Source organism: Thunnus maccoyii, chromosome 13 (genome assembly GCF_910596095.1).
Source record: "Thunnus maccoyii chromosome 13, fThuMac1.1, whole genome shotgun sequence".
Taxonomy (NCBI): Eukaryota; Metazoa; Chordata; class Actinopteri; order Scombriformes; family Scombridae; genus Thunnus; species Thunnus maccoyii.
The window spans coordinates 27,648,256-27,664,246 of record NC_056545.1 but is presented as its reverse complement, the minus strand read 5'-3'; the positions used below and the strand labels follow the sequence as shown (position 1 = coordinate 27,664,246).

The window sequence follows — 15,991 nt, the reverse complement described above, 5'->3', positions numbered from 1 at the left end:
CCAGCAGACCATTTCTTTGCAATTATTTATCATTAATGTAACACAAACACAGTTTTGGGCTCAGGTGACTGGATGAACAGAAAGTTATTGCTACCTACCAGATATTCAGACAGTTGCTGGTGCATGCAGAACAGGATGTAGCCCACAGTGAAAATCTGTGATCCAGTTTGCACGCTGACTGTGATCATGCACCTTCAGGACAGGAAGCTGACTGAGTTTGACTGACAGGGATAATTGTGTGTTCTGTCAGGGAGACAGCCTTGTCAGTGGTTTTATTTTCATCACTAATTACCTCCACCAAGAAGGTTTTGTTTTTTATTTTGGTCTGTTTTTTTTTTTGTTGTTGTTGTTGTCTAATAGGATACCTATGTAGCAGATTGATGCTGCTTCTTTGCAGATGAAATTTGATGGAAAGAAAACGCCAATTAGTTTTTGATGCGGAAGGAAGCTTACATTTCTGCTCATAACTCTTGAACTGTCAAGTGTAGACACATCTTGTTTGCCCTGGATTCCTTGATCCAACACTATCTATCCATAAAAGCCATGTACAGTTCATGAAACTTATCCACCCTCAAATGGGGATGCAAAATAGTGAGAATGTGGAGAGCAAGTCATGGCTTTTCAGCATGATGTGCCTAGATAATTAGCCTGTCTATATCAATGACATGCTGTTCAAACATGACCCTATTAAACCTATCCTGATGTGGTAATTAGCTAGCACAACCCTTGATCTCAGACTGGGGTTGATCCTTTTTAATCAAGGATTAATTATGTCTAAAGACTTGTGATTAACCAGCTGAGGATCCGTTTCATGAAGAGAGGGAAACAAAAGTGGCTGCACGTTTGGGGCCTGTTTTGTTGTGAGATATACTGTAAGTGAGTGCAGGAAACAGCTGACCAAAAGGATAATAAGTGAGCTAAACATAAACATGTGCACTGTGTGATGCAGTAGGTCTGTTATCAGCATTTCTTTGAAGAGAATGTTGTGACCTTCATCCACACAAAAGCTTGTTTAGCCAACACATTTCAGCTAAACCAGGTAAAAACTGCCTGAATGCTATTCTGCTTGAACCATACCACAACAACAAAGATGACCTTTGATAATGAATTATACCAAAAGCACACAAATAATGTAGATGAAACTGTTGTTTACGCTTCCACGTTGGATGTAAAATATTTGCCCCACATATCCTGTAAGTCTTGAGGGACCCAATCATAGAATTATCCACGTTTGGACTTTAGAGTATTCTAGGTAACCTCAAGTCAAAACTGATTGACAGAAAACTTTGTTACATATCTACATTTCTATCCTGAGATACACAAAAGGGTATCAAATAAACAGTAGTACTACATGCTGTGTTTTCTCTTTGCAGGGATAATCGACTGAATTGAACCACTGATACACACAGTCTCCCTCTTCAGGCCTCTTTATACAGAGCCCACAGTAACTGTCCTTGGAACGACCATGTGTGTTAGTTATAAACATAGGTAAGATACATGGAAGTGGACTGTACAATTCGCCTCTCATTCAATGTCTTTACAATTTGCCTCTCATTCATCCATTCACACACACACTGATGGCAGCAAGTTACATGCAAGGCACTGGCTTAATCAGCAGGAGCAATTTGGGGTTCAGTGTCTTGCTGAAGGGTACGTTGTCATGTGGACACGAAGATGGAACTACCAACCCTCTAACACATTCTTTGTCAACTGTTTACAGGCAGAAGAGGGCCTGACCCTTTCAGGCACACTGCAGCCCTCTTCAAATCATTAGCTCAAATGTTCTCTGTACACCAGTCCGCTTTCAAATGAGACAAAAAGAAAGCTCGGAGCATTTTCTGACCTATTTTCTGTTGTGCAGCAGCTCCAGCAGGCTGACACTGCTTCTGAACAAAATGCCTCCTTACTTGTAGTGTCTGCCTTGCAGCTACAGTATGGCGATGTTCAATAGAGGGCCACCATCTTTGGACTTCAAAATGCAATTCACAGAGCAATGAAGTGACAGGCCATTGGATTTGGAAACTCAGTGAACCAGCTTATCCATTCACAGGCTGAAGACAGTGTGCTAAATATAACTCTGAAAGCAGCAAATGTCTCCTTTAAAAATGATAAGTCCTAATGGAGTCTTGTGAAAGACACTTTGAATTTCTCCACCTTATACAACAGCAGCAACCTAAAGAATTCTAATTAGATAGCACTCTCATTAAATTACAAAGGTCAGTTACTGTAATATATAATTTTTTATTTATTGAATAAAATAATAAAATGCCTCAAAATTTAATTTATTTAATTTAATGCAGAAAAAAATAATACAATGTGCAAAATTAAAGGAAAATAAACTAATATTATTTGATATGATACATATACACTCACCGGCCACTTCATTAGGTTCACCTGTCAAAACTAATGCAATCCAATACAACAGCTCTGCCATAAATGTATTATTAAGGTGGTAGTGGGTGGTGGTGTAGTGGCATGCATTATATCGAAAAGTGTTCCTACTATTTTGCTCCCCTCATGTATGTTAATAGAGTGGACAAAATATTAAGAACACCACTACACCACCATCCCCTCATGTAGAATTTATGGCAGAGCTGTATTATTGGATTGCATTAGATTGCACCTAATGAAGTGGCTGGTGAGTGTATGCATACACAACAACATTTAAAACGAGATAGTGAGATATTAAAATGGTCATTGGAAAAGCTAATTTCACAGCCCTCTGCTTCTTATGATTGTGCGTCCTATCCTCTATATATGTCTTGCAGGTAGAGACATGACTCAGGTCTGACCCTGGAGATGCCGAAGAGACGAGACATCGTCGCCATTGTGTTGATTGTGTTGCCTTGGACACTGCTCATCACTGTTTGGCACCAAAGCACCATCACTCCACTGCTTGCTACACGAAAGGGTAAAAAGTACTTAACAGTCTGTTGATGGTTTGTGATAGTGGACATTTTTGCCATTAATATTCATCACAGCAGTGTACCAGAAAGGTGTTTGTGTGACTTACAGCATGCATGTGAGTGAGTATGTTCTAATCTCAGAGTAAAGGTCACATGTTGATAAAATGCCATGAAGCCAGAGTGTAATGCACAGAAGATTATGTCTGCTAACTTACAAGATAACAGTTAAGCATCAACCTCTCTACAGATTAAATCCAGTCCATATTGTTTCATTAAGGAGAACAAGCTAGCAAGCTGGATCTGAATATACAGCAGCTTAATGTAGTAGAATGAAGGTTCCATCCATCTTTGAATGTAGGACACAGAGGCTCATTGTAATCATTTCCCCTCCTGCCTAGATGACAGACGTGATGGTCGCTCCAGGAACACTTTCGCTTTCAAGGAGTCCTGCTCACTGCAGAACCGGGACATCGTGGAGGTGGTGCGCACAGAGTATGTCTACAGCCGGCCTCCACCCTGGTCCGACATCCTGTCCACCATCCATGTCATCACTCCCACCTACAGCCGGCCAGTGCAGAAGGCAGAGCTGACACGTCTGGCGAACACTTTGCTCCATGTGCCCAACCTGCACTGGATCCTGGTGGAGGACTCCCAGAGGAGGACCCCTCTGGTCAGCCATCTCCTCCAGGAGACGGGACTCAACTACACCCACCTCAATGTGGAGACACCCAGGAACTACAAGATACGCGGGGACACAAGGGACCCCCGTATACCACGGGGCACTATACAGAGGAACCTGGCCCTGCGGTGGCTGCGGGAGACCTTCAGTGTAAACAACAGCCAGCCGGGGATTGTCTACTTTGCAGATGATGACAACACGTACAGTCTGGAGCTGTTTGAGGAGGTGAGGAAATATATTTCAAAGCAAAAACATAAATGATGCAATGTCTCCTCCTCCTAAACCTTTCACACTCTTCCTACTTGTGTTGTGTGTTTTTAGCTACATTTTGGGATTTATGGAATTCAAAATGACTCTCATGAGTGAGTGTGTCTGTCTCTGTTTCCAACTACCAGATGCGATCCACCAAAAAGGTATCAGTGTGGCCTGTGGCCTTTGTGGGCGGCCTTCGGTACGAGTCCCCTAAAGTAAACACCTTGGGCAAAGTGTACGGCTGGAAAACGGTATTCGACCCACATCGGCCTTTTGCTATCGACATGGCTGGCTTTGCAGTGAACCTGCGCCTCATTCTGTCTAAACCTCAGGCTTATTTCAAGTTACGTGGGGTGAAAGGAGGTTATCAGGAGAGCAGTTTATTAAAGGAGCTTGTCACCCTGAGCGACCTGGAGCCTAAAGCTGCTAACTGCACTAAGGTGAGAAAATGTTTGAAATGCTGTGCAACCCCTGTGAATTGGCAATAAAACAAGCTGCATCTGTAAATTCTGCTGGTGTAAGAGCATGTATCTTGAGATCCTTGGCTGTCATAACAGTTTGTTCTTAAAGTCAGTAAACTGTCAGCTTACAGCCAACCCTTTATGCTTACAGCTCATTTAAAACGGTTCTCCCTCTGAACACTGTGTTGAGGGTACGATGTGGTTTATTACTATTGCACAGCCAAAAGGTATGTATTAGTGTTTCATCATACTGACTGTATTTCTACTTTCCTTTCTTCTTTCTTCCTTTTCCACAGGTATTAGTATGGCACACACGGACGGAAAAGCCTGTGCTGGTAAATGAGGGCAAGAAAGGATTTACAGACTCTAATGTGGAGATATGACATACTTCATCTGACACAGGTAATAGCAGAGATTTAGAAATGCAAATTACTACTTTTCCACAAATGGGTTATTTTGGGGGATAGTCCAAAAGTTGGTTCACTGTGCAAAATAAGATAGGGACCTTACTTTAAATAGATATCTTACCTTTAAATAACACAATTGTCTCCTGCCAAACATTTTTGTTTTGGTTATCACAAGTATTTTTTTACCGTGCTAACTGCGTTGCTCTACGGATGGCAATACTGGTCGGTCAGTTCACCACTTAGGTCCAGACTGAAATATCTCAATAACTGTTGGATGGATCAGGATGAAGACTACTGACTTTGACTGACTTTTCCCCAAAGGGATATCTAAAGTTAACATAAGCAGTGAAATATCTCAACATCTACCAGATGGATTGGCACATTTTGTAAACATTATGGTTCCCAGATGATGTATCTTAATAACTATGGTGATTCCCTGATTTTTGGTCTAGCGCCACCCTGAGGTTGACATTTGTGGTTTTGAGTGAAATTTCTTAATAACTATTGGATGGATTGCCCTGTATGTTGACACAACATTCATGTTCCCCTTAGGATGATCTGTAATTTCCCCTGAATTTTCTTCTACAACCATCATCACGTCCACATTTCCATTTGCCCATTATGACCAAATAATGAATGAATGAATGAATAAATTAAATAAATTTTATTATTGTGTAGTGCATACTATTGCATGCCCAGCCCACATGGGCTTACAAGACAGCATATATTCAAACAATCCAGAGTACAGCATATACATTGTCAAACAGCAGAAAGAAAATAAAGAAACAACTGAAGCATCTTTCACCTTCAGATCTTCAGACCATCATTGTGTAGGGCAGAACTCCTAAATCACTGACAGGAGCTTACTATGTATTACTGAAAAATCAAAATAAATACTAATGAAACAATCTATCTCGCCTTCTTTTCCAGGCTTTTGAGATAAAGTTAGCAAGTTTAAACGTATCAGAATTTAACAGCCATTCCAGTTTTTGCTCATCTGAACACCAGAATATTACAGGGTTTTGTTGAGCAATTTCATGGAACAGTAACTCTCTTAAGTCATCATAATTTGTACAGTACAAAAGAAAATGGGACTCACTTTCTACTTCACCCAAATCACACAGCTCACACAGTCTGTGTTACTCTGGAATATTTTTGAATCAACCAACCTCAAGAGCCAAATACCTGCAAAACTAATGACAATCCCATCAGCCTCAGCTGTACTTTGTGTTTAGTGCTAATTAGCAAATAGTGGTGTGCTAACACACTAAACTAACATGGTAAGCATAGTAAACATTATATCTGCTCAACATCAACATGTTACCATTGTTATTGTGAACATGCTGATGTTAGCATTTAGTTCAGCGCACTGCTAACTAGACTCAGAACCACAAGCATGGCTGTGGTCAGACTGTTAGTCATGTTTATAAATGGTTACTGTGGTTTGTAACAAGCCTTGTTTTTCCCTGTTTGTCTTTATTGACTGTACATTTATTGTGGTTTCAGGGGAGGCATTTCTCCGTGGGATTACATGGATTTAAGCCAACCTCAGAGCTCCATAAAGCAATGGCCAGGGTCAAAAATATTATCACAGCACGGTAGCTGTACTTCACCATAGCTTGGAAATGGAGGCACACCTGTCCAACCCCGGCAGCACAAAGCCATGTGCTTGTACAACCACAGAGTATCAAAGCACAACTGCACAAAAACAAGCCAGCCTCTTCTGCTCGGAGCACTGGCTGATGCGAGACACTGGAAGGAGTTGCCAAAAGGAGCTTGCCCACTGAGGTCTCCTCGGAGAGCTGAGACAAAGGATGTTAGGCGATTTAAACTGCAGGAAGAGATGGCACGGCGAGCAATAAAGAGCCCTCTCAGCGCAGACAACACCAGCCAACCATCCAATCAGCAGTTATAGGGCCCTTTTGTTCTGAAGCGAGCTGGCTGTCGGGCACAGGGCTGCACAGAGGAATAAAAAGGGTCCTTGTCTTAGGTGAGTCAGCACTGACTGACAGACTGCACTGAGGGGATCTGAACCCTAACCACTTGTACTGTACAACACTGAGCTATTTAGATAGCACCATGAACCCAGCACTAATTAGGAGTCGTGTAACTCCTCAACACACAAACACACCACGCTGTCACACTACGTACAATGAGCACACAGAAACACATGCACGGAGCAATGATTTATTATAATGTAACAGCGATGTCCTCTCTTACAGTCATTTACTCCACGCTCTTGTTTATTCCTCATATGCTGTAACTCTACTGAGGTCTTTGTTATTTAAGAGAACTTTCAGTATTCCCAGAGGCCTGTCCACTTCACAGGCCTCCTCATCAGCTAATTAAGATCTCACTGAGTGAAATGAAGGTTTCTCAGCAGAATTATTTATTGTTTCAGAGTATCTGGTACCATTCACTTGTTAGTTGTGTGCTGTGCTTGTGAGAGTAAATGGGATATGAAGTCATTACTCCAAAAACTGGATGCACATCCTTTCAAATAGCTGTATTACACAGTATAATTATTCCTTCCACAGATGGCTGGCTTGTAAGTAATGATTTCATACCCCATTGACTTGCAGCGGCTCTGCTAACAAATGCTAATGTTCTCTCAGACTCTGTGAATGTTAAAAGTTTGGTCAGTTATCGTTGTGACAAGCATCTAGAACCTTGAACTTTCACTTAATGATGTTGCCACACTGCTGCTTGTGTTTCATTTGAAAGCTGTTCACATCAGTCCTGCCTCAACTTATATTATCCCATAAACCTGTTCAGTTCAGTAACTGCTGCCCAACACATTCTGCAGAATATTCACGCAAGCAATACAAATCTAACAACATGAAATATAACTGCCATCTCCAGACAGAAATTGTTACTCTTTAACTAGGAATCCACGGGTAAAAGGATATACTTGGTAATTCTGCTCTATGTCTAAGGAGTCACTGTAACTAAAGGTACTGTATGTACATAGCTATAAACTGTTCCCATACAATCATGCCTCTCTGTCTTTGATTGATAAGTTGATGTAGCTAAATATTTGGCTGTATGTGTTTTTTGTACTGTGTATGTATGCGCAGTAGAGATTTGATCAAGGTGTTATATTAGTAACTATGATATAACAACACTGATATTATCCTCAACTTTAAAGACTCAGCCTGATGTGGTGAGTACTTTGTACACATATTTTACACAGAAAGAGAATGCCCATACAGGAGATGATGACAGTCACTGGATGTCTGCTGCCATGCCGAGATCAGGCATGTCCTCAAATTGGACCTTGTAGTCAGCCTCTTGCTCTTCAAACACAATCACCTTATTTATTTTTACGGAAAACATGTGAGAGACAAAGAAGAGAGAGTTAGAGTTCTTAGAGTAAAATCTGATTGTGTTTTCACATGTAGTAAATGTAAAATTAATCTTTTGCATTGTAATGCAAGGGGAAAAAACGTTTTAAAGGAATAGTTTGACATTCTATCATGCTCATTTGCTTTCTGACTGAGAAGTTGGTAAAACTTTCATGCCTGTTAAATATGAAGCTACAGTCAGCAGCCAGTTAGCTTAGTGTAGCATAAAGACTCAATCCGTACTTAAAAAAGGACAGTGTAAAAAAAGATAAGTTGTTGTTCATGGATGAAACAAATGAGATAAAACGTGTTAAGTAGTGAGCTCTATTGGTGCTGGTTGGTGGGCTTTGTTACCATCAGAGGGGGGCCAAGCTAGCTATTCCCTTAAATGTCAAACTATTCCTTTAAAAAGTGCTGGTTTGTGCACCTGGTTGATTCCACTGTTGAGAAAGGGACCAGGTAGGTAGAGAGTCTGCTGGGGGCCAATGGACCAGTAGCGGCCCAGATTCAGCCCATTGACAAACACAACACCTTTCTCCCAACCCTATGGACCCAGGGACAATTAAATGTGTTCACGTACAAACACACATGCAGAAACATGCACATGGTGTAGAAATCAATCGTTTCATTTAAACTCACTGGCAGCTTCACAAATGTGTCACTCGGATACCCGTATGCAAACAGCCTCCCCATGAAAAAACCTGGGAAGCTGGGAGTTTCAGGGAGAGTTTTCCAAGGTGCCTGATAAAGACTGAAACAAGAAAACGCTATTACAGAAATATTAAAGTGATATTCAGTGCTTTATATTCAATAAAGCATACAAACCTATCAATAAAGCTGGGTTTCATATCCAGGCTGAATATTGTAAAATCCTGCAGGGGAATATTGTTTAATAAAATGTCTCCCACGAGGCCTGCAATAACACAGATCAAAATTGGCTTGTACACAATCCACTGAGTGCTTGAGTGATTTAATAGCAAGAATAACAATGAACTGCGTATTGTCTGTCGATCACCTTTATGTTGTTTGTCAAGGTCTCTTCCCTGGTGAACTCGTCCACAGTTCTCTACCAATAAACTTAGGGTTCGCCGTTCCTGTAGGGTTATCACTTTTTATGCTTTTGGAAATTTGAGGCAACACCTCAACATAGCACTGAAAAATGCAAATGATGTTTATTGGACATTTCCTTTCAGTGTCCAACTTGATGCCATACCTTACCATCAGGAACTGCCAGCTCCAGGCTCTGGCGCTTGAAAAGGCCAATGTAGCTTCTGTCTACAAACACCTAGGAAGGAAAAGAATTGCTGACAAATAAATTATATCATTGTACATAACACATACACATTTATTTTAATGAAATATCTCAAAGATTTAATTTTGCTAACTAAGTCATCATTTTTTCACATCCACTATATGCTGTATTTCCTGAACTGTGTAACAGCAACATGGACTGACCACTGACAGCAATGACTGAAATAAAGGGGATAGTTTGACGAGCCACCCTGTGACACTTCACGCCACTGTCCTATTTCCAGCTTTGCCAGACCTGAAAAAACACTTTTTTTTCAGAGAAAAAGCTGTTTTGTACTTCAATACAATGTTGGCCCAACTAAAGACGTTGTTTACTAGTTTATTGTTTTCTTTTATAGTAGTTTTAACGATGTCACTTGTGTCTGTATCTACAAGGCAAAAATGAATTAATTGTTGGTTAATCTGCTGCTTTCAAGACATAATCTCACTGCTCAGATTATTATTTTTCAAATTATTAATCAAAAATAGAAAACTACAATAGGCAACTCACCCATGGCATTTTATTGTCCCGCAATGTACTCATAGTACTGGAGTAACATCCAGGTAACTACTATATCAACGCCCTTCAGCTTCCTATGTGCTAGGGGCAGCACTTGATACGTCATATGATGCAGCACCACAGCAGTACTGTGTTTTCAGTTTACCAGCACATCTAATGCTCATTAATTAATGTATTATATCTCATATCTGAAGTCTCCTCTGAAGTCTGGCGCTGACAAGAAGACTTTAGGAAGTCACTGCACCTGGCCAAGAAATTCTCTCACTTGCAACACCCCATAAAACCACAACTTGTCATTTCTATACTTGGATTTTTGCTTGGAATAACAAAGAAGATACAACATATTAATTAATGAGCTTCAGAAGAGCTGATAGGCAGATTTTTACCATTTGGACAGAGCCAGGCTAGCTGTTAACCCCCTGCATCCAGTTGTTATGCTAAGCTAAGCTATTCATATTCATATTTAACAGAGAAAAGAGTGGTATGAATCTTCTCATCTAACTCTCAGCATGAAAGCAAATAAGCATATTTCACAAAATGTCAAACTAATGTTAAACTTTTGGTTTAGTTTCAGCAACTACAAAAAAGATAATGTATGAAATTATTTGTACATTACGCAATCAAGCATCCACACCCACCCTAATGCATAAGGTCAGAAAGAGTGAGATCATGCCTTCATGTACAGTGATGACTCACAAGGGCACGGTCTCGCACATTGTCTCCAGACTTCAATAAGCCTCCACTGGTGATAGTGGTCTCATACAGTGTGTATCCATAGGACTGGCCATTCTTGTTGTTAACAGGTAGGTTCTCCATGTTTACTGGCTTAGATGATTTAAATGGCTATAGAGAAAACTGAAATAATTAAATTGACCTCCTTGACAGAAAGCATCAATCCATACATCACATGTATGCAGACAATCTTACATCTAAAAACATACTCCCTCAGTGAAGCTCAAAGCGTCCCATAAGGACAGGTGCTGGTACATGATAGCTGGTTCATAAGCCTCCCTGTAACGCAGGGCTGGCATGTCCAGGAAACTCTCCCCTCCTGCACAGAAAGATCAGGCAAAGAAGTCAGTCACAGCATATGCTCACATATACTTCATTGTTATCTATATGTATCGTTTGACTTACTGTTGAATCGAGAAAGTAGATCCCTAAGGAGATGGTACTTTTGAGTGTACTCCCCAGCTTCAGACAAGGGAGCATCATAATCTGCCAAACATCATAGATTAACTATCATGTGCTGCCATCTGCTGGTTGTTTAGGGTAATGTTCTGTAGACTGCAAGAAACCTCTCCAATTCAGGAAGAGTGCTTCATCATTATAATAAAATCTTTGTAAATTTGCATCAAAGACACCACTAGTTTGTTTTTGACAATGCACATGACACAGAGGAACCAACCATAGCTGGGGACTAATGCTTTGTAGGAAGGATCAGTGAGAGCTCCGCTCAGGAAGCCAAAACTTGAGCCTCCATGGAACATGTAGAGGTTGACAGACATGCCTCTCCTCAGCATTTCTCTCACAGTGGACACCATATCTGACAAGAAATTAAACATGTTGACAATGAACAAAGTGACTCCTATGAAACATAGTGTCAAAGTGTTAGAATCCCTGCAGTGGAAAAAAAAACTTACAAATAACTTATTAATGCAGTTTTTAAGTCAGGTCATTGAAATATTTTAAATCCTCTGCTGACTTCTCATCAGGAGCTACAAAAGTGGGTTTAACATTTACATGTAAATTTACATTGTTGGTGTGAAGCTGGCGTTTCTCATGCAAAAAAGCAAAGAGGTAGGAAAATATAACTAAAACAAACTACAGCGTGAGATTGAAAGCATTTGTTTACAGCAATTCAGAGTGGCTTAAGGTTAAATATGGCTACTGGGTAAGCTAAAAATAAAAACTTGATGAAGAGATGTCAGAGGTTTAATCTATGACAAAGGACAAAAAGTGACTCTGGATCTTCATTCAGTTTTGGCACAGAATTGGATTTTACCAACATCTGTAAATTTTGTGTCAAAAATTGCTAAAAAAAAAAAAATTAAAAGAAAGAAAAAAAGTCTGTCAAAGAGTCTGTCAAAAAGCCTCAAGCAACATTTAGACTGAGGAGAACTTTGCGAAGAACTTCAGAATAAATGAAATGTGCTCGGCAGCATATACGATATCAAGAAATGTGAGCAATTCATGAAAGGATGAAACATGCAAACTAAACACAATTTAACTGCAGTTTATTTAGGCTCTTTTCAAATAGCTGTGATCAGGGGAAACACCATCAATTCTAAATATCAGACATTTCATCACATATAGGTTGTAATGTATCCCAGATTTTTGGGGATAATTTTCACCTTTTTTAGATAATTGATAGAGTAGAGGAAGGGAATGAGTGGAGAGAAAAGAGGGTATGATATGCAACAAAGGTCACTGGCTGGAAGCATTGATAGAGAGGTGTCAGTTTCATCTATAAAGCCAACACTAACAAGGAGAACCGTCCTTACCCTCTGGGGGGAGCACATGGTGGAGGTTACCCCACACATCATACCAGCCAGTCCAGTAGTCCATCACCATGGTGGGGCTGTTGGGCTGACAAACAGAAAACAATCCAAACTATTAACTTACGCTGATAATTGTCCGGCAATATAATCATGTGTCTACTTGACACCCTCAGATTCAGACTGTAAGGGGGAGATACAAACCTGGATAGCACTGAGATCCTGGATGTCTCTGTGATTTAGCTTCTGCAGCTTCACTGATCTGATGGCTACAAGACAGGAGATCACAAGCTAATCTCTGCACCTCTGTGTGTGTGTATATGTGTGTGTATTAATAATAAATACTGCACCTCCATCCACACCCCCCGACTTTAATGTGTTGTGGTTGTCTGATGTGAACAAAAGCTCACTGATCCCTCTGGACTGTAAAGCCTTCAAAATAAAACAAAAAGATATTAGCATCATCAGACTGATCAGTTTTGTATATGTGTATTTGTCCACGTAGGATTGTTTAACGAAGGAACCTTATCACATTACCTCTTTAATGAAAAGCATGTAACTTTCATCTTTTGCAAATGATCCATATTCATTTTCAACCTGCACTGCAATGATAGGACCCCCTTTCTTAAACTAAAAAACACAAGCAAACATTTTATTAAGTTAAATGTAGCTGCAGCTACACGCAGACTTGTTTTCAGGCCGAGTGACAAAAAGCTACCTGCAACGGAACCACTTTTGGTATAAGTTTGTCAAAATACGTGTTGACAGCCTGAGTGAAGCTTGGGTAAGTCGTCCTCAGTCTCATGCTGCCATCACGGAGGAGCCAGCTGCAGAGAAACAGAAAACAAGGTGCTTAGTTGTGACTAAAGCCACAGAGCTGCAAGAACAACGGGGGCACAGTAAGTCGAACATACTGGACAAAGCTTCACACACACTGGGCGAGTCTTCCCTTACAGCAAGATATGACTTTTTCACCCTGATTGCACTCAACAAAAAAATGGTACTTTGTGGTTCAGATCAAATGGCTTCTGTGCTGCTGCTTTAAATTCACTTAAAACTTAATTGCATTTATTCAGGGACATAAACTATTCAGAGCTCAGTGAAAAAAGTAGTGCACAAGCTTTGAGTTTAAACTGACATCTTGCTTTCATACATACATGTAGCTTACACAAGAAAATCTGGATTTCTATGTACAGTTATCTATGTTTCACCACACAAAATCAGATTTTTTCCCAAAAAAGTTAAGAATCCACCATGACTTACCTTGGTAGTCCTCCAAGATCCAGCTCAGAGGAAATGTAAGGCCCTGGACGTAAAATCACCCACAATCCCAATTCAGCGGCAAGATTGATATAGGCTCTGAAACAGAGACAGAGAAAGCAATCAATAAGCAGTTCCTATCTGCAGAAACACAAAGTTTAGACTGACTGAGAACCCATATCTCATTGTTTGAGAAGTGTGAAATGTGCTTGGCAACAACAGCGGTAGGCTCAGGCCTTACATCCCTCTTGACTTATCACCACTGTGTCGTTAATTGCTTGATAAGTTGCTGTTGTTGTGGAGATGCCACTGTTGTCAGGTGGGACGCTCTGCCTCTAGCGTCTCCCCTGAGCACAGGGGCTTAGATGATGAGAAGGAAAGGAAGAGTATTACCAACCCACATTAGAGCAGGTGATACTGTCAGAACAGCTAGAGAGGTGGTGCAAGGTGGTTGCATTCTGAAGTGGCATTGTACTGAGTTTGGTTTAATGTTGAGAGAGCACTTGTACAAGCAAAAAATCAGTGTGAGTGTTTTGTATTCATGTCAAGTAAGATTCACACTACTCCTTACACTAAATCCAGCTGTGTGTGGAAGTTGAACACCCCTCTCTCTGGCTGGTGCAGACTCCACGGCACGTACCTGCAAGGGTGCAGGATGTTCTCTGTTAACATTCAACTGGTGACCAGGCTTGAGATACAAAATGGATCCATAGTAGTTTTCCTACGTAGTCAGGGTGTTGATGCCACAGGCCTTCATTTTCATCAGGCGGTCCCTCCAGTAGGCCCTGGGCACACGGAAATAGTGGATGGATCCCCCGAGGATGCGGAAAGGCTCTCCCTCCAGGGTGAACTGGGACGAGTTGGCGCTCAGGCCCACTTTCCTGCTCATCCTCCGTCCCCCTGCTGGCATGCTAGGAGAGGAGTAGTAGTTTATTTGTGTCACACTCACATAATATGGCACATAGGCTATTGTGCCTGAATTGACCACATGACATGCTTGATAGGAATTTGCAGACATCTTGCGTTGGAAAACATGAGCACAAAGGAGCAGGAACATAACAGAATTTAGAGGCAAGATAGACTTTAACTGAGGGGATTAGCCCTTTGTATCAACTTTTACAAAATAAATGTTAATTTAAAATGTTTTTCTTCATATAACATCCATTATGTTGTAGTTAAAGTCACTCTTTGTTCATTTTCTTAAAGGGAAATTAATACAGTGTGACGTATGGTGGCATCCAGTGACACTGTTACACTTCATATGAGCCTCAATAGCCTGTAATATTCCTATAAAAGTGTATTTTATAGTGTGTCTGTGACACCCCAATGCCTTTAGGTTTTTTCATCACATTTTTAAGTACAGTCACATTTTGTCTCTAACAGTATAACCATATCCCTGCAGAAACAAGAGCTTGCTATTGCTATTGCTATATTAACGGGTCATTGTATTTCACTGTTATAAGGTACATTAGTAAGCACAAACAGTCTCAAAGTAGCTCTAATGGAAACATATTCAACAACAAGTTGGTCAGAACTTGACTTACCCGAGATATCTGTACATGATGAAGCCAGCAATGCACAGGCAGATAAGTGCATATTTCCTTTTGTGCGCATTTCTTATCCTCAAGACAACCATCGATAGGATGTCAGGATCCCTTCCAGTACAGTCCGGTTAAGTTTACAGCAGCATCTGAGCACAGATGAACGCATGATGTTGGCATGAATAACGCACCGCCTCATGGGAGTGCCCCTGTGCAGAGCCATGGTGATCCAACACACCTCATTAACAAGGTTTGCATGTGGGTCGGTGTTATTTTGCAAAAATTGTATAGGTGAGGATGACCTTAATTCAAGATGACTACATTCAATATTTTCCTGATAGTAATTGGCCATTGATTTATTAAAACACAAAGTTAAAACAACAACAAAGAGTTGATGTTATCTTATCTTCAAGAGTAGACTAGTGTCTATAGAAGTGATCAAAATGTAAACCTATGGAAAATTATTGTAGCAAACTACTGTATCAACATCTCTAAAAACTGCAATACTGGGTGACATTTTTCTAAATATTGCATGGTTTATTTTGAACTTGCCCATCATATTAAAGAAGAAAGAAAAAAGGTGTTCTGTAGCCAACTGTTCATGATTGTGTTCAGAACTGACAACAAAGATTAATGTTGTCGTATGGTGCATAAGAAACAAAATATCACTCTAGTCTACATATCTTATATTCTCTATTGGATACATATGATATATTTTACACACATAGCATACACAAATGTTTCCCGTGGTTGTTTTTACACTGTTAAAAACAATAAAGATTAGATGTTCTTCTCATCCCGCTTTGAGACTCCGAAGAGAAGGACTACACTTC

General features: G+C 40.4%; 2 protein-coding genes across 6 annotated transcripts in view; one reads left to right on the top strand and one right to left on the bottom strand.

Annotated features, from left to right (window-relative positions):
- Positions 1-7,697, top strand: part of LOC121909818 (galactosylgalactosylxylosylprotein 3-beta-glucuronosyltransferase 1) — a 35,721-nt gene extending 28,024 nt beyond the window's left edge. For all 3 annotated transcript variants that reach the window (XM_042430549.1, XM_042430548.1, XM_042430547.1), the window contains 6 exons: positions 1,374-1,488; positions 2,769-2,911; positions 3,305-3,810; positions 3,981-4,277; positions 4,595-4,700; positions 6,212-7,697. In XM_042430549.1, coding sequence (XP_042286483.1) covers positions 2,800-2,911; positions 3,305-3,810; positions 3,981-4,277; positions 4,595-4,681 — 1,002 coding nt within the window. In that variant the 5' untranslated portion in view covers positions 1,374-1,488; positions 2,769-2,799 and the 3' untranslated portion in view covers positions 4,682-4,700; positions 6,212-7,697. The remainder of the gene's footprint in view (positions 1-1,373; positions 1,489-2,768; positions 2,912-3,304; positions 3,811-3,980; positions 4,278-4,594; positions 4,701-6,211) is intronic.
- Positions 7,698-7,788: 91 nt separating this feature from the next.
- On the bottom strand, positions 7,789-15,955 carry LOC121909815 (beta-galactosidase-1-like protein 2). 3 transcript variants are annotated; one of them, XM_042430542.1, is made up of 20 exons: positions 15,883-15,955; positions 15,162-15,307; positions 14,343-14,528; positions 14,189-14,257; positions 13,621-13,716; positions 13,076-13,184; positions 12,895-12,987; positions 12,708-12,789; positions 12,562-12,626; positions 12,364-12,448; positions 11,268-11,405; positions 10,997-11,077; positions 10,801-10,910; positions 10,556-10,702; positions 9,263-9,334; positions 9,065-9,143; positions 8,875-8,962; positions 8,689-8,800; positions 8,477-8,593; positions 7,789-8,017 (listed from the first exon to the last, which is right to left on the bottom strand). In XM_042430542.1, exons 2-20 carry the CDS (start codon positions 15,251-15,253, stop codon positions 7,931-7,933), a joined length of 1,908 nt encoding a protein of 635 aa, XP_042286476.1. In that variant the 5' UTR covers positions 15,254-15,307; positions 15,883-15,955; the 3' UTR covers positions 7,789-7,930. The 3 variants fall into 3 exon arrangements, with proteins under 3 accessions (XP_042286476.1, XP_042286475.1, XP_042286477.1); XM_042430541.1 differs by having other exon boundaries at positions 15,162-15,955; XM_042430543.1 differs by lacking the exons at positions 7,789-8,017; positions 8,875-8,962 and having other exon boundaries at positions 8,502-8,593; positions 15,162-15,955.
- Positions 15,956-15,991: the final 36 nt, after the last annotated feature.

Coding starts and splice junctions, on each gene's coding strand:
- LOC121909815 (XM_042430541.1), bottom strand. CDS start 15,253: ATGGTTGTCTTGAGGATAAGAAATGCGCACAAAAGGAAATATGCACTT. Junction 14,258..14,342: donor GGCATCAACACCCTGACTAC/GTAGGAAAACTA, acceptor GCACCCTTGCAG/GTACGTGCCGTGGAGTCTGC. Junction 12,627..12,707: donor GTCGGGGGGTGTGGATGGAG/GTGCAGTATTTA, acceptor CCTGTCTTGTAG/CCATCAGATCAGTGAAGCTG.